We start from the raw sequence: 24,046 nt of genomic DNA on the forward strand, positions 1-24,046 counted from the left end.
TTAGCCAGGATGGTCTTGATCTCCTGACCTTGTGATCCACCTGCCTCGGCCTCCCAAAGTGCTGGGATTACAGGCGTGAGCCGCCGCACCTGGCCAGAACTATGTGTACAATCTTATTTGCTGCTTTTTTTCTCTTTAATATTGCTCAGCCAACATGTGATGTAATAAACATTATTTTAATGACTATATTATTTTAGAATATATTATAGATAATATAGAAATCTGGCTATACAAAAGTAATTCCATTGTTAGGTAGTCTGGTAAACATTCATTGTTTTACATTTCTGACCTCTAAAATCTTAGGGTGCTCCATCAGTTGATACATAGCATTGTATACATTTTAAATAAAGCATTAGAAAGCTGGGCCCGGTGGCATGTGCTTATAATCCCAGCTATTTGGGAGGCTGAGGCAGGAGGATTCCTAGAGCCCAAGAGTTCAAAACCAGCCTGGGCAACACAGTGAGACTCCATCTCAAAAAAATGAAAAAAGAAAGCATTACAAGATCAGTTATAACTTAGAAATCATCCTCAGAGGCTGGGCGTGGTTGCTTACACCTGTAACCCTAGCACTGTAGGAGGCTGAGGCAGGAAGATTGCTTGAGCCCAGTTCAAGACCAGCCTGGGCAACATAGTGAGACCTTGCCTCTACAAATGATTTTTGAAAATTAACTGGGCATGGTGGCACAGACCTGTGGTTCCAGCTATTCAGGAGGCTGAGGTGGGAGGATCACTTGAGCCCAGGAGGGCGAGGCTGTAGTGAGCCATGATTCCGGCCTGGGTGACAAAGCAAGATCTCATCTCAAAAAAAAAAAAATGAAAGAAAGAAATTGTCCTCAGAGACAAAAGAAAAACTTTGGTAAAGAGAAAAGATTGGAGTTACTCAGCTGTCGGGTCGGTACCACAGTCTGTCTGATCTCTGCAGCACCAGGGAGTTATTAAACATTTCCAAGTGAGAGGGTGTCTTATGTTTAAAATGTTACCTATCACAAAAGAGGAAAAGATAGAGCAAACTGCTACATTAGATGTATGTCATGGGGACTCAAAGAAGGGGAATTTTTTAAGCTTCACAGGGGTAGATCTTTTATCTGGGCCATCTGGGCCTAGAGCACAAATAGGATTTTCGTAGGGTGAGGCATTCCAGCATCATGGGCAAACTGGTTTAGCACAACAGGTCAGTGATCTTGAAAAATTTGGCACCTTCCGGCAAGTAGGAAAGATAGATTGTTACTGTTTATATTCACTTATTTCTTTTTTATTCTTTCTCTTACTTTCTAGTATGCTCTTCTCAGCATCCACAGATAAAACTGTGGCTGTGTGGGATAGTGAAACAGGTGAGAGAGTTAAAAGGCTAAAGGGACATACTTCCTTTGTGAATTCCTGTTATCCAGCCAGGAGAGGCCCTCAGCTTGTATGCACTGGCAGTGATGATGGCACAGTTAAGGTGGGTATTGTCTCTCCATGTTCCAGTTTCTGAGGTGATGTGATGTGAACCTTATCTTGCCTTGCCACTTGTACTCTACCTTCCTCTGCAAAACTTAATTTTAGCAGTCATTTCCCATAACACACTTGAAATTTTTCCCCATTTAAAATAAAACATTTAATACATGTTTTAATTACCCTACAGAATAATAATAGAACCATAGAATAAATTGTTACTTGAAATAGGCTGGGCGCTGTGGCTCACGCCTGTAATCCCAGCACTTTGGGAGGCCGAGGCGGGTGGATCACGAGGTCAGGAGATCAAGACCATCCTGGCTAACACGGTGAAACCCCGTCTCTACTAAAAATACAAAAAATAAGCTGGGTGTGATGGTGGGCACCTGTAGTTCCAGCTACTCAGGAGGCTGAGGCAAGAGAATGGTGTGAACCTGGGAGGCAGAGCTTGCAGTGAGCCGAGATCGCGCCACTGCACTCCAGCTTGGGTGACAGAGCGAGACTCCATCTCAAAAAAAAAAAAAAACAGTGACAGTAATATCTGTGTCTTTCAAGGCTGTTATGAGTATCCCCACCAACAGGGAGGCAGCAAAAAAAAAAGAAAAACTGTTGTGAGATTATAGACAATATATAAAAAGTTCAGTGAATGGTTTTAGTATGGCACAAGATGGGAACTTAAACATCGTTTAGTCAGATGGTTACCAGCCTATCTTTATATCATCATCACCTGAAGAACCTGTTAAAAATACCCAAAGAATCTGGTTCAGTGGATCTGCAATGGGAATCAGATATTTTAATGTGTACTTCAAGTGATTCAGTGTAGCCAGTCTCACATTCTGGGAGTCACTGATCTCATTGAGCATCCTCATTTTATAAATCAGGAAAATGAGGCCTAGAAATAATAACTTATCTCAGAGGCACACAAGGACACAGTACATCATAGTACCAACCATTTGATTCTTTCTTTGACACGAATTTTGGACTCTGGTTTATATTTTAAACAAAACAGTGAGGGACTTCAAAAGAGTACATCTGGGAAACTACACCCCCATACTTCTTATCGCTTTTTAAATGAATTAATGAATTTGCTTTTTTTTTTCTTTTTTTTCTTTGAGACAGGGTCTCGCTCTATCGCCCAGGCTGGAGTGCAGTGGCACAATCTTGGCTCACTGTAGCCTCCACCTCCCGGGTTCAAGTGATTCCCCAGCCTCAGCCTCTTGAGTAGCTGGGATTACAGGTGCGCACAACCATACCTGCCTAATTTTTGTATTTTTAGTAGAGATGGGGTTTCACCATGTTGCCCAGGCTGATCTCGAACTCCTGAGTTCAGAGCAATCACCTGCCTCTGTCGCCCAGGCTGGAGTGCGGTGGCGCGATCTCGGCTCACTGCAACCTCCACCTCCTGGGTTCAAGCAGTTCCCCTGCCTCAGCCTCCCTAGTAGCTGGGACTACAGGCACCCATACCACGCCCAGCTAGTTTTTGTATTTTTAGTAGAGACGGGGGTTCATCATATCGGCCAGGCTGGTCTCAAACTCCTGACCTTGTGATCCACCCCCCTCAGCCTCCCAAAGTGCTGGGATTACAGGCGTGAGCCACCACACTTGGCTGAGATGTTTTTCTACTGAGTGGTTTTCTTATACCTAATCACTTGGGGCCCCTTGATGGTTGGATGGGAGGAGAGTCTGTGGTTTAAGATTGGTTTCTAAACCAGAGCTCTGACCTAAATGTCAGTGTAGTTGGAGAGTCTTAACAGTAGCTGATTTACTAATTGTCATTTCAGAAGATAGTAAGAGGTGGAAATGCCCCAGTGAATTTTGTTAACATTATTATTGAGGGCCTGCTATAATAAACATCTAGGAACTATTTAGGTAGTAGAAAAAGAGTGTACTTTCTGTCTTCCTTCTTTTGGTTTTTTGCTTCTCTTCTGCCTTAATTAAACATGATTTGGAATAGTTATTTTTACCTTATTACTCAAGTTAATACTTTTCTTAATGAGCAGTATGTCACATCACCTAAAGATGACTGCTTTTTAACCAGCTCCTATTTTTAATGTCAGTATATTTATATTTAAGGCATCGTTAAACAGCTTTTTGCAATATACTTTTCAGTTACTTGTGATGTTGGAGTGCTTTGTGTTATTGTTTTTTTGTTACTAGGTTGCAAGTACAGGAATTGAATAACTTCAGTTTAAGAGGAAAAAAAGTCATGTTGCTTTTTACATGTCAGTTCTTAACAGAAAGCAAAGGTTTCCAACAGCACTTGCATTTTTAGTCTAAGAGTAGCATTCTGGGCATTATTCATACAGATCGTTTTCAAACTTTTTATCAAGTGCATTCTTCTAATAAAATTAAGTGAAATACTGTGTGTATGTGTGTATGTACTCATATATATATATATATATATATAAATTTCCCTTTCATGAGCAGTTCAGTCCTAAAGCCAGTTATATAGGCCAAAGCAGGGAAGGTGCTCTAGTTAGAGATGGGCCAAGGTGGCCCACAGTAGAGTGTCAGAGCCCAAGTGTGGTAAGGACAGCGTCCACACTGGGCAGGGCAATACCTTGTAGGGAGTAGTCAGAGAGTGAGGAAGTTATCCATACAACACAGGGTAGGTAACCAGTGTGGGGAATTTGAGGGTGAGGGAGGGGCAGCAGCCCAACATGGAGAGTCAGTGCCCTAATGGGGTGAAAGGGTCGCCTGTACATGAAGCAGTACGGGGAGAGAGTGGATGTCAAAGCCTGAACTGAGGGCATCCACACAGGGTAGAAATGATTTGGTGTAGTGAGTCTGAGACTGAGCAAGATGACGACAGCATGCTTGGAGAAGTGCAGACTGGAAAAGAGCCGTAGCAGAGTGATGAGGGTGTTCACACAGAGGAATGACCCAAGTTGGGTAAGGAAGAGTCAGACATGGCTTCAACCAAGAATGGGAATCACAATTCAAGTAGGGAAAGGAGGAAAATTATGCAGGGGAAGGGTGGAAGAGAATATGGGAAACTGGTTGCATGCAGGAAGCATAATCAAATAAGTGAATACATTGAATTTAATGGGAGGCTGATTTCTCTGTCCAAGAACAGTTACCAGTACAAAAGAGAAGACTAAAATGAATCTTATGTGAGGTATAAGTGTGAACTCACAATATTCAATATAGAAACAGATAGATATAGAAAAGAATAGACATAAATGTGTGAGTGTGTAGGTGTGTGTGTACCTAAATATACATATATTGCCTGACTGTCCACTGAAAACGTTTAGGAGCAACAAGACCCCAATAGCGACAGCACCACTTACTGCGCAGGTACTGTTTTCCACTAAAAGGAACCAGGGCTCCTATTTCAGCCTGGGGGCAGTGAAAGTACAAGATAAGCCTTGTGCTTGTCAAGGCTTATTTTGTCAAAAGAACATCCTAACTAAATTATCAAATCGACCTAATTAGTAATGGGACAAGGCAAAATCATGAGCCATTTGCTAGGATACAACAAAGATGCAGCATCATTTCTGTGATATTCCTACCAAAGATGTATAACTTAAATCTAATCAAGAGGAAACATAAGACAAACCTAAATTGGGGATGATGACTGTCCTGTAACTTTCAGAAATGTTGAGTTCGTAAAACTCAGAAAAGTTTGAGAGAATCTTGCAGGCTGGAGTCTAAATTTAACATATGATTCCAGACTGAATCCTTGTGCAATAAGACATTTGGGATAACTGGTAAAACTTGAGTGGGATTTGAGGATAAAATGGTGATAGTGTATCTGTATTTCTTGATTTTGATGGTTATGTTGAGGTGATGTAGGAGAACATCTTTGTTTGTAGGACAGACACTATTTAGGAGTGATAAGGGGCCAGGCGCAGTGGCTCATGCCTGTAATCCTAGCACTTTGGGAGGCCTAGGCAGGTGGATCACTTGAGGCCAGGAGTTCGAAACCAGCCTGGCCAACATGATGAAACCCTGTATCTACTAAAAATACAAAAAAGCTGGGCATGGTGGCAGATGCCTGTAATACCAGCTACTCAGGAGGCTGAGGCAGGAGAATTGCTTGAACCCGGGAGGTGGAGGTTGCAGTGAGCGGAGATCACGCCACTGCACTCCAGCCTGGGCAACAGAGTGAGACTCCATCTCAAAAAAAAAAAAAAAAAAGTGATAAGGCATTGGGTAAGCAACTTACTCTCAAATGATTTAGACCAAAAAAGTGCTCTTTTTACTTCCAAGTTTTCTATAAATTTATGATTGCTTCAAAGTAAAATAATTACTAAAAGTGGTTATCTGGAACTAAAACTCTAAATTATTTTAAACAAACTTTGACTACCATGACTTTTAGGAGAAAGACAAAGATAGATTTGACCTGAGTGAAGTATCTATTGAGACAAAGATTATAGTACAGTTTATAAAATATATAGGATCTAAATTATTAAGGCCTTGAATTCCAAGTTAAGAAGTTTGGACTTGATTCTGTAACCACAGGAGTTGGGGGAGGGGGAGATGTTGGGCGTGTAGGAGAGGAGTGAAGCATTCTTTTTGGACCATTTATCTGAGTAATAAACTAATTTTTAGTTCATATTTACGTGAACAGAGAAGAAACTACTTTTCATCCTAAACCATGAGAATTGGGAGGAAGAGGCATCTTGGCACAGATCCTACTCAGACTCTCCTTGTTGACTACAGGATTGAATTTAAGCCTATGACCTTCCCTAAGGTTCCATGCTGATTCCTTTCTTTTTGATGCTGGCCCTTTAAAACTTGGAACAGTCACCCCAAAGTCTCTTTCTTCTGAATGAAATGACCTATTTACTTGTGGTTCATCTTCTCAAGTGTGTCATTCATTTATTGAAACATCTCTGAGCCCTCTCTGTGTTATCCACGCTTTAAAAATGTAGAGCTGTAAGAGTTTGTTTGTTTGTTTGTTTGTTTAAGAGATGGGGTCTTGGCCGGGTGCAGTGGCTCACGCCTGCAATCCCACCACTTTGGGAGGCCGAGGTGAGTGGATCACCTGAGGTCAGGAGTTTGAGACCAGCCTGGCCAACATGGTGAAACCCCCGTCTCCACTAAAAATACAAAAATTAGCTGGGCATGGTGGCGCATGCCTGTAATCCCAGCTATCCAGGAGGCTGAAGCAGGAGAATTGCTGGAACGCGGAAGCAGAGGTTGCAGTGAGTCGAGATGCCACCACTCTCACCCAGGCTGGAGTACAGAGCCGCAATCATGGCTCACTGCAGCCTCAACCTCTCTGGCCCAAGCGATCCTCCCATCTCAGCCTCCCAAGTAGCTGGTACTATAGGCATATACCACCACACCCAACTTTTTGTTTTTATTTTGTGGAGTCGAGGAATCACCATGTTGCTCAGGCTGGTCGCTAACTCTGGGCTAAAGCCATCCTCCTGGCCTCGGCCTCCAAAAGTGCTGGGGTTACAGGCATGAGCCACCACACCTGGCCCTCTAAGAATTTTATAGTTTTAGCTCTTACATTTAGGTCCTTGATCCATGTTGAATTAATTTTTGTGTATCATGTTAGGCAGGGGCTTACCTTCATTCTTTGGCATGTGGTTAGCCAGCTGTCTTAGCACAATTTGTTGAGAAGACTACTTTTTCCTTCTATATGGACCATAGTTACTTGCTTCTTTGCCTGCCTTATATTTTGTTAAAAACTAGGCATTTAAATATTATAACGTGGCGACTCTGGACATTAGGTCCCCAGAGCTGCTTGTTGTAGTTGTTTGTTTAGTGACTTTCTGTGAGTTGGGGTAAGGTGAGGGTGGTTGGTTGGTTGGTTAGTTTTTGAGACGAAGTCTTGCTCTGTAGCCCAGGCTGGAGTGCAGTGGTGCGATCTTGGCTCACTGCAACCTCCACCCCCCAGGTTTAAGTGATTCTTGTGCCTCAGCTTCCTGAGTAGCTGGGGCTACAGGGGCACACCACCATGACCAGCTAATTTTTGTGTTTTTAGTAGAAACAAGGTTTTACCATGTTGGCCACGCTGGTCTTGAACTCCTGACCTCAAGTGATCCATCCACCTCGGCCTCCCAAAATGCTGGGATTACAGGCATGAGCCACCATGCCCGGCCTGTTTAGTGATTTTTTGAACTAATTTTGTAAAGTTTGTATTCTTTGTCCTGTGTGACCTCTGAATTCTTTTTTTCGTTAGCTTAGTGGTCAGCTAGTGAATGACAGAAGTTTCCTAAATTACCTACAACAATAAGAACAAAAATTCTCCCAGTCTTTGCAGATTGTCTTTTTGTATGTTGGAGCCTGCCTTCAACTCCTTGCCATGCAGTTTACATCTCTCCTTAGCTTTCACTTCCTGCTTGTGCAGAGCCTGAAGGTCAACCAGAGAGCTTACGGCTTTCTCAGATCTTTTCTAAGTATGTGCCCAGCCCTGGCCATGCAAGTGGTCTAGATTGCCAGGGATGGGCCAGGCCTGGTGGCTCATGCCTGTAATCTTAGCACTTTGGGAGGGCGAGGCAGACAGATCACTTGAGGCCAGGAGTTTGAGACCAGCCTGGTCAACATGGTGAAACCCTGTCTCTACTAAAAAGACAAAAATTAGCTGGGCATAGTGGCACGCGCCTGTAATCCCACTTACTTGGGAGGCTGAGACGTGAGAATTGCTTGAGCCCATGAGGTGGAGGTTGCAGTGAGCCAAGATCGCACCACCGCACTCCGGCCTGGGCGACAGAGGGAGAGTCTGTCCCTAGATAGATAGATAGATAGATAGATAGATAGATAGATAGATAGATAGATAGATAGATAGATAGATTAGATAGATAGTTAGATAGATAGATAGATAGATAGATAGATAGATAGATAGATAGATAGATAGATAGATAGATAAGATAGATAGATAGATAGATAGATAGATAGATAGATTAGATAGATACATGGCCAGGAATATGTCAATGCTTTTCAAAGCTCTTATTCCCCAAATTGTCTCCTTCCCCAGCCCTTCCTCCCAAGGTTTTTGGTTTGTATTTTTGCCCCAACTGTTTTTCCTTGCCCCCAGGAACCAGAGACTAATAATGTCCTTTCCTTTAAATGTTTTCAAGGAAAGTTCCAAGTTAGGCAAAATAAATGTAAGTCCTTTGGGCTCATCCTTCAGGGAGCCACCAGACAGGTAAAAATAAATAATTTTTATTGTTTATTCTTTGACAATAAGAAATAGGCCCCCTTTGCTTCCTCAGTACTAGGAAACCATACTGGGAATATGGGTTATCTTCAAAGCTGTTGCTGAGCAGGAGACAGAGCCAGCACAAGTTAAAACACTACAAAGCCCTTTTACTGGGACTCAGGTAGTTTTTTGTTTCCTTTTTCCTCATTAAAGGTTTGCCTGGTTACTATAAACTTTTGATTAGTTTTGAGAGTTCCGACAGTTGATTCTGACAGATTTTGCTGGTTAATTTGCTGCTTTCGTGGAGGGACAAGCTTTTGTCATTGTTTATTATACTATTTTCACTGACATACCCTGTATTTTTTTAAATGTGGGTTGCAGCCCGCTAATGAATTAGTATCTACAGTTTGAAAAAATTGTCTGATATCCTTGTTGTCCTAAAAAATATATGAACTAAGTAGTTAGGGGAATTCCATTCTAAGAGTATGTTGATTTAACTCTGTTCACTTTAACAAAGAAGTCTGAAAATATAACAAGTTTTGTTTCACCGTTCTTCAAATGTCTTGGCAAAATTGAGTACACTGCTTACCATGTGTGTTATTAGGATATCCAGGAGTTTTAGTGATATGGGATCCCAATTATAGATGTGTTCATGTCCACAAAGTCCTTGTACTTCAGGGATGTTTGTACTGTGCAATTGCTTCTTAGAATGATGTTACGGATAGACTATCTTGTCCTTTGCTTCAGCTTTGGGACATCCGGAAGAAAGCAGCCATCCAGACATTTCAGAACACGTACCAGGTGTTAGCTGTGACCTTCAATGACACAAGTGATCAGATTATTTCTGGTGGAATAGATAATGATATCAAGGTATGTTTGATGTTTATGATATATTTCCATTTCATCTATCTGCACTTAGAAACGAATTTTTTCAAACTTCTGAGATTGTGGTAGCTTTGCACTTAATACCAACTGAAAGGAAAATAGTAACTTGGAACTTATTTTCTTTTTCTCCTGTCTTCATTGACTTCCTGAATTAAAGGTTGCATTGCAGATCTTATAAATGCTGTCAGGAACGAGGCACTTAATGTGAAGTGTGAAGTCTCTGTAGGGGGACTATGTAAAAAATAAAGAGTACATTTCCTTTTAAAGACATTCAAAATCTTTTTTTAACCATCTTAGTTTAAAGAGAGCAGTGAATCAGTTTGTGATTCTGTATCCTCATCTCTCACTGTGTTTTTCTTTTTGACACTATGGAAAGGGAGTTTTCTAAGTTTCTCTAAGAATAAGAGAAGGTAATGATATTAAAGAGACAATAGACCATATGGCAGTACAGTGTAGCTCAAACTTTCAAGTAATTGACTTGGGTTCTAATCCTAGTTTCAGCGTTTTCTAGTTTTGTGACTTCAAGCACCTTCTTTAAGCCTCTTTTTCTTGTGCGAATGGTGAGGGGGTAATGATAAAAAAAAAAACAGTAGCATCTACCACATACCATTGTGGGGATTAAATGAGCCTGATTCATTAGAGCACTTAGCAGAATTCCTGGACATAACAAGTGCCAGGAAATGTATTATTTTGGGCCTGCACAGCTTCTGTCTTCCTTTCCTATTGGCTTCCTTGGGGATCTTAACAACTTTGACCTTACCTTCTGCTTTATAGTAAGAAGAGTAACTGTCAGATAAATACTCAACTTTCTCTGTTGTTCTTACCTAGAAGTTGTACTGTATTTCCATCCCTCGTTGTTTCCTTTGCTGTTAGTTTGGATGAAACATCCTTGCTTTTGGCCAGGTGCGGTGGCTCACGCCTGTAATCCCTGCACTTTGGGAGGCCGAGGCAGGTGGATCACAAGGTCAGGAGACCGAGACCATCCTGGCCAACGTGGTGAAACCTCGTCTCTACTAAAAATACAAAAATTAGCTGGGTGTGGTGATGTGTGCCTGTAATCCCAGCTACTCAGGAGGCTGAGGCAGGAGAATTACTTGAACCTGGGAGTCGGAAGTTGCGGTGAGCCGAGATCACGCCACTGCACTCCAGCCTGGCCACAGAGCAAGACTCCATCTCCAAAAGAAAAGAAAGAAATATCCTTGCTTTTGTCTAAAGGTAGTCTTTTTTTTTTTTTTTTTTTTTTGAGTCGGAGTCTTGCTCTGTAGCCCAGGCTGGAGTGCAGTGGCGCTATCTCAGCTCACTGCAACCTCTGCCTCCTGGGTCCCAGTTCAAGCAATTCTCCTGCCTTAGCCTCCTGAGTAGCTGGGATTACAGGCACGTGCCACCATGCCTAGCTAATTTTTGTATTTTTTAGTAGAGACAGGGTTTCACCATGTTGGGCAGGCTTATCTCGAACTCCTGACCTCGTGATCCACCTGCCTCGGCCTCCCAAAGTGCTGAGATTACAGGTGTGAGCCACCGTACCCGGCCTAAATGTAGTCCTTTAAATGTGAGGGTTTCAATCCTTCGTCCCTTCTTTCAACCTGTTCTTTTCTACTTTTCTTTTTTTTGAGACAGTCTCACTCTGTCGCCCAGAGTTGAATGCAGTGGCATGATCTTGGCTCACTGCAACTTCCGCCTCCTGGGTTCAAGCAATTCTCTTGCCTCAGCCTCCTGAGTAGCTGGGACTACAGGCGTGTGCCACCACGCCCAGCTGATTTTTTGTATTTTTAGTAGAGACGTGATTTCAGCAAGTTAGCCAGGATTGTCTTGATCTGCTGACCTCGTGATCTGCCCGCCTTGGCTTCCCAAAATGCTGGGATTGCAGGCGTGAGCCACCACGTCCAGCCTTTGTTTTCTACTTTTCTACTTTCTTATGAGTATTTCATCATGCTTAGGTCTCTTCTCTGGGTGGCAAAAAAAAAAAAAAAATTCTTCCTTCAACCCCACATCCCCTCCTCATATTGCCCTGTGAATCCTTCCCTTCACAGCCAAACTATTTTATTTATTTATTTATTTATTTATTTATTTGAGACAGAGTTTCACTCTTGTTGCCCAGGCGTGAGTGCAATGGCACAATCTTGGCTTACCGCATCCTCCGCCTCCTGGGTTCAAGTGATTCTCCTGCCTCAACCTCCTGAGTAGTTAGGATTACAGGCATGCGCCACCACGCCTGGCTAATTTTGTATTTTTGGTAGAGACAGGGTTTCTCCATGTTGGTCAGGCTGGTCTCGAACTCCTGACCTCAGGTGATCCACCCGCCTCAGCCTCCCAAAGTGCTGGGATTACAGGCATGAGCCACCATGCCTAGCCCAAAACTTCTTAAAAAGGATGATGATGATGGTGGTGATAATATTGTTATCATCATTATCTAACACATAGTACTTACTTTCTGCCAGTTGTTGTTCTCAGAGCTTTAAGCTTCGCTATTGACCTCCTCACGGAGCTTAAAGACTTTGACCTTACAACCTCATGAAATAAATCCTACTGATGTGATTGTACAGATGAGGAAACTGAGCTAGAAGAGGCACAACAGCTTAAACCCAGGTTACACAGCTAATACGTGATGGAACCTCAGTTCAAATCCCAGAGTTTCATTCTAGAGTTATACTCTTAATACTTAGATGAATCCCCTGGAGGTTTTTCTGCGCTCACTGTCTTCAGTTCCTCACATACCATTCATTATTCATTCCTAATAGTCTGGGTTTTTTTTGTTTTGTGTGTGTGTGTTTGTTTTTTAACATAATTGCTGTGTACCATAGACCTGGTCTTCTCCCCTGAGTTCTGTGACAACAAACTGTCCTATCCATCTGGTAGGTCCTTCTCCTTCTCTACATACCATTATGAGCTACTCTGTCTGTGGAGTCTTTAAACATCATTATTCGCCAAGGGCCTTTGCTTTTCTCACTGTGTATATTCCCCAAGACAGATCTCGTCTACTTCCACGACTCCATCATCCCTCTGCCGAAGACAGTTTTCCCACGCCAGATCTTAAGCTTCAGGTCCTTGTGTACAACTAGCTGTTCAGTATCCCCCATTTGAATGTCTCATAGGTACCTAAGAATTCAGGTTTTCCAAAATTGAACTTCCCATCCCTTTTCCATCATATAAATACTTGGAGAATGAAGAATCAGAACATGGAAACTTAGATCAACTTTAATAGCTATGCACAATATTTCCCAGAATGGAGTTGGGAGCTCACTGGCATCAGAATCACTAGAAGCCTTCTTGTACACATGAAAATAGATTAATGTCATCAAGCTATGATAACTTTTATACTTTTCAAGACAAGTAAATTTACATACAGTGAAATAAACATTTTTGGTGTACAGTTATAAGAATTTTAATGTTTGCATAGATTCACTATCACCAACAGAGTACCAAATTTGATTGATGCCCTCATCTCCACTGTGGGGATAGACTAACCTAACAATAATACTCTTGTGCTAGTAAAGTCTTCTTACTACCAGTAGTATGGCTTACTTTGGGCTCTTTATCTGGACTGTTCCTGGGCCTTCTAAAGACAATAGTGCTATATAGCACAAATTCTCACAGCTTAAATAAAAGAAGCTAGCCTCAAAAGGTTATATATATATAGGATTCCTTATATGATATTCTCGAAAAAAAATTATAGGACAAAGAAGAGATCAATAATCGGCAAGTGTTAGGGATGAAGAGGTTTGACACAAAGGAGAATAATTAGGAAATTTTGGGGGTGATGAAAATTGTTCAGTACTCTGTTGGTGATAGTAAACTAGAAAGTATTTGCTGGGCATGCTGGCTCATGCCTGTAATCCCAACACTTTGAGAGGCCAAGGCAGGCAGATCACTTAAGGTCAGGAGTTCTAGACCAGCCTGGCCAACATGGCGAAACCCTGTCTCTACTAAAAATACAAAAATTAACCAGGCATGGTGGCATGCACCTGTAATCCCAGCTACTCAAGAGGCTGAGGCACGAGACTGGCTTGAACCAGGGTGGCGGGGGTTGTGGTGAGCCAAGATCACGCCACTGCACTCCAGCCTAGGCGACAGAGAGAGACCCTGTCTCAAAAAATAAAAATAAAAAAAAGCTAAAAAGCGTTTAATCCATCCACAAATATTCAAATTTTTCTGCCAATGCTTCATTTTCGGGGAATTTTTTTAATTAGAAGTGCACCCAGCACTGAGAGAGTCCCCTTGTTTGTGTGCTGTATATATTGTATTCTCTTTTCTAAACAAAAAATCAGTATAGACTTTTCCTAATTTGTCTACTTATTTACCTTAAATGTTTTATGCAGATATAAAATTTGCATTCAAATATATGTTTAACAAATCAACTTTATTGGGAATAACATTATTAAAAATTAATTACAATTAAAATAGATTTAGTAATAAAAGTGATACTTTGTATATTAAAGTGCAGAAAATGTAAAAGAATTATAAAAATAGATAAGTCACTGTAGTTTCATCATCCAAATTCAGTCACTCTTACTATTTCACAGTGTACTTCCTTCAAGTCTTTTCTGTACCACAATGTTTTGTATGTAAAGATCATAATATTCACTCTTTAGATAATGCTTTTTTTTTTTTCAAGAGAGAGTCTCGCTCTGCCGAGGCTGGAGTGCAGTGGTGCAATCATGGCTCACTGCTGCCATGACCTTCTGGGCTCAAGCAATTCTCTCACCTCAGCCTCCCAAGTAGCTGGGACTATAGGTGCATGCCACCATGCCCAGCTAAATTTTTTTTTTTTTTGAGACGGAATTTCACTCTTGTTGCCCAGGCTGGAATGCAATGGCGCGATCTCAGCTCACTGCAACCTCCGCCTCCCAGACTCAAGTGATTCTCCTGCCTCAGCCTCCCGAGTAGCTGGGATTAAAGGCACCCGCCACCACGTCCCGCTAATATTTTGTATTTTTAGTAGAGACATGGTTTCACCATGTTGACCAGACTGTTCTAGAACTCCTGACCTCAGGTGATCCGCCCACCTTGGCCTCCCAAAGTGCTGGGATTACAGGCGTGAGCCACCATGCCTGGCCAGTTTGGTTTGTTTTCATTTTTGTTTTTTTAGAAATGGGTTCTCAACACATTGCCCAGGCTGGTCTCGAATTCCTGGCCTCAAGCAGTCCTCCCTCCTTGGCCTCCCAAAGTGTTGGGATTACAGGCATGAGCCCCTGTGCACAGCCATGATCTCATTTCACTTATTATCACATAGCTGGTCCTTTGTCAGGAATCCCCCACCCCCACCTTTGATGCATTGCTGTGACTTGCTTTCTTATCTTCAGATCACAGCATAGATATCTCTTCTAGAAAGTATTTCCTAAACTAAGCCCACCTCTAGTTGCTTTCTATCAAATCATTCTTATTTTCTTAGAATTGTAGTTAGAATCATTTTCCTTTCCATTTTTTGTTTTATTTTGAGGTCTCACTCATGTTGCCCAGGCTGCAATGTGGTGGTGGAATCATAGCTCACTGTAACCTTGAATTCCTGTGCTTAAGCGAAGTTCCCAACTTGCAGTTTGTCACTTAATTGCTAGCTTTGTGATCTTAAGAAAGTTGTTTTAACCTCATCGTCTCCATTTCCTATGTCTAAATGGGAATTGTCAGCTCACCTCATATAATTGTTACGTTAATTAAATGAAGTAAGGATATAATATTCCTAGCACCGTGGCAGGGACATAATGTGTTCAATATATGTCAGTTGCCATTATCATCATCTTTTTTTTTATTATTACAGTATTAAATAATTTAGTGACAACCATGTCATTGGACATTTAGGCTGTTTCATGTGAATCATTATCACAGATTATGCTGCTGTGGACATATTTGTGCATGAAACTTTTTCTGTATTTGTTTTCTTAGAATAGATTTCCAGATGAAAATTAATGGTTTTAACAAGTATAAGGATGTTTCATATTTGGGATACAGGCTGCCATATTGTTTTCTGGCAGCAGCAGTTAATACAATATTTGAAACCAGGTTGCTAGAATTATTTATTTTTGCTCTTGTATAACAGAGATGGACTGAAGAGAGTTGTGTGTGTTAGAATTTAGTTAGAAGGTAGTCTTTTCCCTATTAAAAATACCCTGCTGATGGCCAGGCACGGTGGCTCATGCCTGTAATCCTAGCACTTTGGGAGGCCAAGGCGGGCAGATCACTTGAGGCCAGGAGTTCCAAACCAGCCTGGCCAACGTGGCGAAACCCCGTCTCTACTAAAAATAACAAAAATTAGATGGGCGTGGTGGCACGCACCTGTAGTCCCAGCTACTTGGGAGCCTGAGGCACGAGAATTGCTTGAACCCGTGAGGTGAAGGTTGCAGCTAGCCAAGATCGCGCCACTGCACTCCAGCCTGGACGACAGAGTGAGACTCTGTCCTGATAAAAACAAAAACAAAAACAAAAAACATACCCTGTTGTTACATGCAGAGGGGAGAGTAATTGCTCTCTCGAACTCAGGAAGACTCTTAGTTGTCCTAAAAGACCTCATAAATTTCTTTAAACCTGCAAAAGAGAGACTCCTTTTCGATCGGAAAGACTCAGGAAATGTCAAACCTGAAAAGAGCCTTAGACATCACCTCCATCCCTCACTTTATAGGTGACTGAAGTGAGGCCCTAAGAGGTTAAGTGATCTGGCCAAGATCATATAGTCATCACTCAGTCAGTGGTAGAGACAGAACCAGAGCTCTATCTCTAGAAGGCTAATAGTCTTACCACTCTGTCTTGTTACCTCTAGTCAATTAACAAGTACCTTTTAAGCACCTAGAGGCTTACCAGTCTTGAGCCCTTGTGTGACAAATCACCATACTGCCTCATTGCATTAGGAGATGCTCCTCAGAGAGCCTGTTTTTTGTTTGTTTCTTGGTGTATCTTAGGTAGCACTGCCTGTTCTAAGAAAGAGAAACAAATAAGGAGTGGGAACCCTTTTTAAAATCTGAGGTGAACAAATTCTTTGTATATTTGTGAGCAGATAATGCTGTTCCCACGAATCTCTTGGAACCTCCTATCTGGTGATAGGATTGGGGAGTCAGAGGAAAATGAAGAAAGAAGAAAATGTGTCACTTGAATGCCTGATGGTCTGGCTGGCAATCTGGCATTTCTTGTAATCCTGAGCTCTAGTTAGGATGGGAGTTCAGTTTGTATTTTTTTTTTTAATGTAATGGTTAAAAGGATAGATTGGGCCAGGTGTAGTGGCTCATGTTTGTAATCCCTGCACTTTAGGAGGTCTCATTCCTTCAGTTATTAAATATATGGGCCAGGCCAGGCGCGGTGACTCACGCCTGTAATCCCAGCACTTCGGGAGGCTGAGGTGGGCGGATCACAAGGTGAAGAGATCTAGACCATCCTGGCCATGGCCAACATGGTGAAACCCCGTCTCTGCTGAAAATACAAAAATTAGTTGGGTGTGGTGGTGCACGCCTGTAGTCCCAGCTACACGGGAGGCTGAGGCAGGAGAATCACTTGAACCTGGGAGGCAGAGGTTGCAGTAAGCTGAGATTGCACCACTACACTCCAGCCTGGTGACAGAGGGAGACTCGGTCTCAATAAATCAGTTAATCAATGGGCCAGAAGGATCTTTCCAGAATAGACAACTGAATGTCTCATTTTTCTATTTTGAACCCTTCTGTGACTCCCCAGTGAAGGAAATAAAGTGCAAGCCAGGCATTCAAAACCTTTCATGAGCTGGCCTCTGCCTGTCTACCTCATCATCTGCTGCCTCTGCGTGCCTAATCTCCTACAATCCAGCAGTGTTTTTCATGCCCCTCTACTTCCATAAATTATCTTGTCCTAGTAAATACCCTTCCACTTTGTCTAAGTTAAAAAAAACAAAACAAAACTTCCTTCTTCCAGACCCTGCTCAGGTGCTTCATTTTCTGTGAAAGCTTCCCTTTCTCACTCTCATCTCTGTTCCACCAGAGCTAACCGCTCTGACCTCTTTGCAACTGTACCTTGCATAGGCCTGTCGTTACTTGTTTAAACGTCTTAAGTTTTCCTTGTTATACTGAACACTCCTTGAGAGCAGGGGCCATGTCTTTTTTTTAATCTCCAGCAGTACCTGCCACTAATCGGATGCCCAGATTTTCATTGAACAGCTGATTAGGATACTAGCAAAATGTTTTGCTTAAATTCGTGCTGTAGATTTTTTTTTTTTTTTTTTTTGAGACAGAGTTTTGTTCTTGTTGCCCAGGCTGGAGTGCAATTGTGTGATCTCAGCTCACTGCAGCCTCCGCCTACCGGGTTCAAGTGATTCTCCTGCCTCAGCCTCCTGAGTAGCTGAGATTACAGGTGTGCATCACCATGCCCGGCTAATTTTTTGTATTTTTAGCAGAGATGGGGTTTCACCATGGCCAGGCTGGTGTTGAACTCCTGACCTCAGGTGATCCAACCACCTTGGCCTCCCAAAGTGCTGGGATTACAAGAGTGAGCCACCCCTGCTGTAGATTTTTTGTGTGTGTGGCAAATCCTGGATACTTTTTGGCCCTGCACAAGCAAGGTGTACAGGCCTCAAGGAGGAAGTTTGGAGATAACACACAAGTTCTGTGAGGGGTTGGCAAAGTGCATTCTCTCCTAGTTGTTATAAAGCTAGATTTCAACAGTGCCTTCTCAGAAGAGAAGGAACAACAGCTTGAACAAAATGTCAGACATTTCAGGCTTTCCTGATTACTGAAGCAGCAAACATCTTGATATAAAAAAAGATCGTATAGAAAATGTGTTGGGCTCCACACGAGTGAGTTACTGATGGAGAAAGTGGAGTTGTCTGCCCTATGTATTGCTCTGCTGTGTAACACCTAACTCATTTCTAGATAAGGAAAAGTGTCTTGATTTAAGGAACAGCAAAAGTTTTATTCACTTAGAAAAAAACTACATTGCAATATGAAATAAAATTGGGGGAAAATTTGTATTTTATGTAATACCAGTGACCTTAACAAAATTACTGTTCTTTTTGCCATGTGACTTTCCAGACTATTTCTGTTAGCTTGAAAATATATATTTTACATAGTTGTAGTCTGTGTAAAGATAAATACTGTTTTATATTTTCCTTTTTTGCTTAATAGCTTATTTAAGTATTTTTACATTTGGTCTTCTGAGTTATTTTTAGGAACTGCTTAACAATAGCTACACATTATTGAGGGCCTGTCATGTGCCCGGCATATGCTAAGCATTCTTATAATCCTTACAACAGCCGTAAGAAGTAGCTATTGGTATCCCTAATCTTACAGACCAGGAAACAGGCCCAGAAAGAGTTAGTGACCCAATGACACATAACTCTTAAGTGGCAAGGAACAGTTTATTCTTACCCTAAGTCACCACTCTTTCTACTCTGTCATGCTCTCTCCTGTATGAGAATTCAGTTTTGCAATGTGCTTATGAACCATAATTTAATAAACCACCTATTTTTCCTGCTTGATATTTAGGTTATTTTCTGTATCTTACCTTTACTATACAAGCAATAGTGAACCTGTAATTTATTTTTATTTTAATAAATGTGCTTTTCCATAGTGTATGTGCATGTACATATCCATACATGTACATATATATACATTTATTGTCACATATTGTTACATTAAACAAAAAATTTTAAACATCTATATTTTTCATATTGTTACACAAACATGTAATCATAATGCCTTTTTTAAATGACGTGTTCGTTTTATGTATTTATAATAATTTTTAATGGCTAAGAATCATAGTTTAAGCATTTTAAGCACTCTTTAGTTTTTTTCTATAATAGTTTTTCTTTGCTATGATTTGAAAATAACCTTTCTGAATTCTGTTTTTTTGTGTAAAACTTTATCTTAACATTTAATGTGCATTCGTTTATATTTATCTAGTCAAACGTGGTAACCTTAACTACCTTTTTAGAAAGACAGATTGGCCAGGCATAGTGGCTCATGCCTGTAATCCAAACACTGAGAGGATGAGGTAGGAGGATCGCTTGAGCCCAGGAGTTCAAGACTAGCCTGGGCAACCTGGTGAAACCTGTCTCTTCAAAAAAATTAGTTGGGTATAATAGCATGCTCCTGTAGTCCCAGCTACTGGGGAGGCTTAGATGGGAGAATCACCTGATCCCGGGAAGTCAAGGCTACAGTGAGCCATGATAATGCCACTGCACTGGGCAACAGAGTGAGACCCTGTCTCAAAAAAATAAAAATAAAAATAAAAAAAGGCGTTTTTCTCTTTGACAGAAATCCTGTGTTTTATAGTAGAGTAATATCAGTGTCTCTGGGCAATTGACTCTTGTCTCTTGTGTCATTCTCTTTCTCTGCTTTTATTAATTTGATTTCTGGGGGCACCTTTTTGTTTTTGCAGGTCTGGGACCTGCGCCAGAACAAGTTAACCTACACCATGAGAGGCCATGCAGATTCAGTGACTGGCCTGAGTTTAAGTTCTGAAGGCTCTTATCTTTTGTCCAATGCAATGGACAATACAGGTAACTTTGGAAAGGAAATCTCTCCCAGGATCCAAGGAAAAAGTCAAAGATTGCTCACAGATTCCATCAGACAATTAGAATGTGTTGTAATGGGGAAAGCTTTAGGTGAGATAGTCAAGAATCTAGGACTGTAGTCTCAGATCTCTGTCTTGTCCCTGAACAACTTTGCACACAGCATTTCTTCTCTCTAGGCATCAGTTTCTACATTGTTAAGAGGACTGGACTTTACCTTTAAGACCTATCTCAGCTCTGGTATGCTGTGTATCCAACAGGATATTAGAAACTCTAGGTGATGAGTTTAATGAAAAAGATGTGAATCTAGAGGTCTATTCAAGGCAGTTCTTGTGCGTTTTCAGAGAGCACCAAGCTTGGATGATCTCTTTTGCTCTTTCCTGCCAGTCTGTCTTCCCTCCCCACTCTGAAAGCATTGGTGTGGGAAGAGGTCTTCATTAAAACATTCTGGATTTACACAAACACACTCTTGCTCTTTCTCTTTACTTGTTTTTGAGTTGTAGAGTGGGAGGATGGGTTACTACAGAAAGAAAGTAAGATGACTTGCTGGATTATATGCTTAATGTTGAGGGAGTTTGGAAATGGCCCTGGTATACAAAATTATAGGCTTGTCAGGAACTAAAATGTATTCCCTGACGTTTTGTAACAAAAATAATACCTGACATTCATTGGGTACTTCATAAATATTTGTTGAATGAATGGACATCTTTACCTTTTAACTATATTCTCAATGGCAGACTTTCATGCATAGCTTTGCCTTTTTATGCCTGTCTGACTCCAAGGATTGATAATACTTTTTTCATACTCAAATAAAATGACATCACTGAAATTCCACTATAGGTATAGCTTCAGTTACAACGGCTATAGCTACTGCTTACAATAGATGTTTATACACATTTAATCTAGCATTAAAAAAATATTTTTTCCTTAACTTTTTTGGTAAGACAGGATCTTGCTGTGTTGCCCAGGCTGGTCTCAAACTCCTGGGCCCATGCAAGCCTCCCAAGTACAATGCCTAGCTAATTCTAGCATTCTTTATAATGAGAAACAATGAGGTTTCCTAGATTGATACTAAAATAAGGAAAAAATAATAGAATAATTTCTTGTGGCTGCATAATACAATTATAAATTCTTTATTTTTGTTTGTTGCCTACAAATTTTAGAACCTTTGCACAATATATCATCTCATTGGATCTTTAAAATAGTGTTATTGGCTAGGCAGGGTAGATCACCTGAGGTCAGGAGTTCGAGACCAGCCTGGCCAATGTGGTGAAACCCCATCTCTACTAAAAATACAAAAATTAGCCAGGTGTGGTGGTGGACACCTGTAATCCCAGCTACTTGGGAGGCTGAGGCAGAAGAATCACTTGAATCCGGGAGGTGGAGGTTGCAGTGAGCCTAGATCGCACCACTGCACTCCAGGCTGAGCAACAAGAGCGAAACTCCATCTCAATCAATCAGTCAATAATATTATTTAAAAAAGAAGACAGATAATTTTCATTTTACAGAACAGGAAAACCAAGACACAAACAATCTCACTGTTTACCTGACATCACCCAAATATGTAACAGAGATAGAATTAGAATCAATGTTTACTTTTTCTGATTTTTGGTACGGTGCTCTTTTGATTTATTTGACCTTTTATATATTTTATATATATCTGACCTTGTTCAGTTTTAGACTATCAGGTGCCCATATGAGGGAAATTAGGAAAGGGCAATGTAAGTTTGGCTTTTATAAGTTCATTGTCAGAGTAGTTCCTAGTATTTAGTTTGTCACATTGAAGCTTTGCTGGATGTGACTAAGCTGGCAGAGAAATCTTGCAAAATATCTTTTTGAAATTAGTGTCACACCCAACTGCATTCTGTTGCAAATTACCAACATTGCATGTGACATTTTTCCTTCCTGCCCCCTCAGCTAGCCCCAGTTATTGGGATTTAGATGTATTTTCCTGCTTGAAAAAGAAAAGAGCCTTAACAGGTAGCAGTATGTCATGTTGGACTTCGCCCACCCAGGAAACAGTATCAGCCAGATTGACATGATACTAATTTCAGCTGGGTGCCCAGGAGGCCTCTGGCCGATAGTTGTTTTGGTTGGTTTGTTTATTTGGATTTGTTTTGCAGTTCGTGTCTGGGATGTCCGGCCGTTTGCCCCCAAAGAGAGGTGTGTAAAGATATTTCAAGGAAATGTGCACAACTTTGAAAAGGTGAGTTCTGCATGGCAGAGGAGTTTTACTGTTCATTTACTTCAGAGAAACATTTAAGGTGGTACTAAGGATAGAGAGCAGTAGCTCTGCTAAGAATGGACTTCATTCCAGTAACACTGCTCTTAATCAAAACGTATTGCCAAAAATAAAACTAATAGAAATAATAGTGACTAGGGAGAAGCCAGTCACATAGCCCAAAAGGAATGGAGCCAGCCCTCAAACTGAGGGCATCTGACTTGACACCACCCTCAACAGGAGACTCCTGGCCTTTTAATTACTTGGGAATTTTACCCTCCTAAATCAGTTTTCCATATGGAACCCAAGCTCCCATAGCTGTAACCTGGATGGTCTCCCTACCTGCCTCCCCATCCCATGACCATGTGTGTTAGAACCCTAAGAATACATCTCTCCCCTCAGTAACTACCACGGCCCAAGTTCTGAGAGAAAATTTTTTTCAAACCCTCAAATTTCAAGGTCAGCTCTATTGAAAGAAGCTTTTCCCCTCAGAGAATTTGTTAATAGAGATTATTATTTTTTTTTTTTGAGAGCTCATTGAGATTCAGTTTCACTGTGTAAATCAAATTTTATTTTTTAGACCTGGCATGGTGGCTCACAGCTGTAATCCCAGCACTTTGGGAAGCCAAGGTGGGAGGCCAGGAGTTAGAGACCAGCCAGGGCAACATAGTAAGACCCTGTCTCTACAAAAGATAAAAAATCTGGGTGTGGTGATGTGTGCCTGCAGTCTCAGCTGCTTGGGAGGCTGAAGTGGGAGGATCACTTGGGCCCAGGAGGTGAAAACTACAGTGAGCTATGATTGTGCCACTGTACTCCAGCTTGGACAACAGAGCGAGACCCTGTCTCAAAAAAAAAAAAAAAAAACCCAAAATTTATTATTTGTTGGGTTTGCATGTATTTTTCTTCAAGATAAATAGGAAAAAAAAAATGAGTATCAAGATAAATGGAGCAAAGGGAGCCTGCATTTATGAGTAGAACAAAATGTTGTTGCCAGGTTCAATCTAATTAACTGTAAGTTAAGTATTTTCTACAGTTTTTATATGGTGTAAAATAACAAAGTATGCTGTTTTGGGGTGTAAAATAACAAAGTATGCTGTTTTGGGGTGTAAAATAACAAAGTATGCTGTTTTGGGCCATAGAATATAAGATAATTACTGACCATCTTCCTGAGAAGAATAATTAAAACTCTAGTTAGGAAATTTAAAGCCTGTTAGTGATTCTGTAGCCTTGCAAAGAGGAGTTTGGTATATTACTATTCAGTGGATTCTTATTTATCATAGAACCTTCTGAGATGTTCTTGGTCACCTGATGGAAGCAAAATAGCAGCTGGCTCAGCCGACAGGTAAGGATTAGTGGGTGCAAAGTAAAGAATGATGTAGCTGGCCGAATGCGGTGGCTCGTACCTGCAATCCCAGCACTTTGGGAGTCCGAGGCGGGCGGATCACCTGAGGTCAGTTCGAGACCAGCCTGACCAACATGGAGAAACCCCATCTCTACTAAAAATACAAAATTAGCTGGGCGTGGTGGCACATGCCTGTAATCCCAGCTACTCAGGAGGCTTATGCAGGAGAATCACTTGAACCTGAGAGGCGGAGGTTGTGGTGAGCTGAGATCACGCCGTTGCACTACTCCAGCCCGAGCAGCAAGAGCAAGACTCCATCTCCAAAAAAAGAAAAAAAAAGAATGATGTAGCTATGCAGGATGTCTTCTTGTGTTTTATACATAAAGCGTGGATATGGAGCTAGAGCAGACATAGAGTTATGACTGTGTTTGAAGATGAAGCTCTGTGCAGTATGCAGGGTTTCAAAACCGTGTTCGACAAACAGATCATTTCTAATCACTTTGGAGACATTTTAGCCGTAGAGGATCAACAATTTGTTTGATTCTGTTGGGTTCCCTTTGCCATCAGAATAAAATTCAGTCTCATAATCTGCCTCTAGTCTCCCTCACC

The 24,046-nt window shown here is 41.3% G+C and overlaps 1 protein-coding gene across 1 annotated transcript in view; it reads left to right on the plus strand.

Moving 5' to 3' along the window:
• Positions 1-24,046, plus strand: part of SNRNP40 (small nuclear ribonucleoprotein U5 subunit 40) — a 38,173-nt gene that overhangs the window by 6,089 nt on the left and 8,038 nt on the right. The window contains 5 exon segments of the mRNA NM_001131243.1: positions 1,276-1,441; positions 9,281-9,403; positions 19,742-19,862; positions 21,998-22,080; positions 23,376-23,437. Of these exon segments, the coding sequence (NP_001124715.1) occupies positions 1,276-1,441; positions 9,281-9,403; positions 19,742-19,862; positions 21,998-22,080; positions 23,376-23,437 (555 nt within the window).

The sequence above is a fragment of the Pongo abelii genome, chromosome 1 (genome assembly GCF_028885655.2).
Source record: "Pongo abelii isolate AG06213 chromosome 1, NHGRI_mPonAbe1-v2.0_pri, whole genome shotgun sequence".
NCBI classification, from domain to species: domain Eukaryota; kingdom Metazoa; phylum Chordata; class Mammalia; order Primates; family Hominidae; genus Pongo; species Pongo abelii.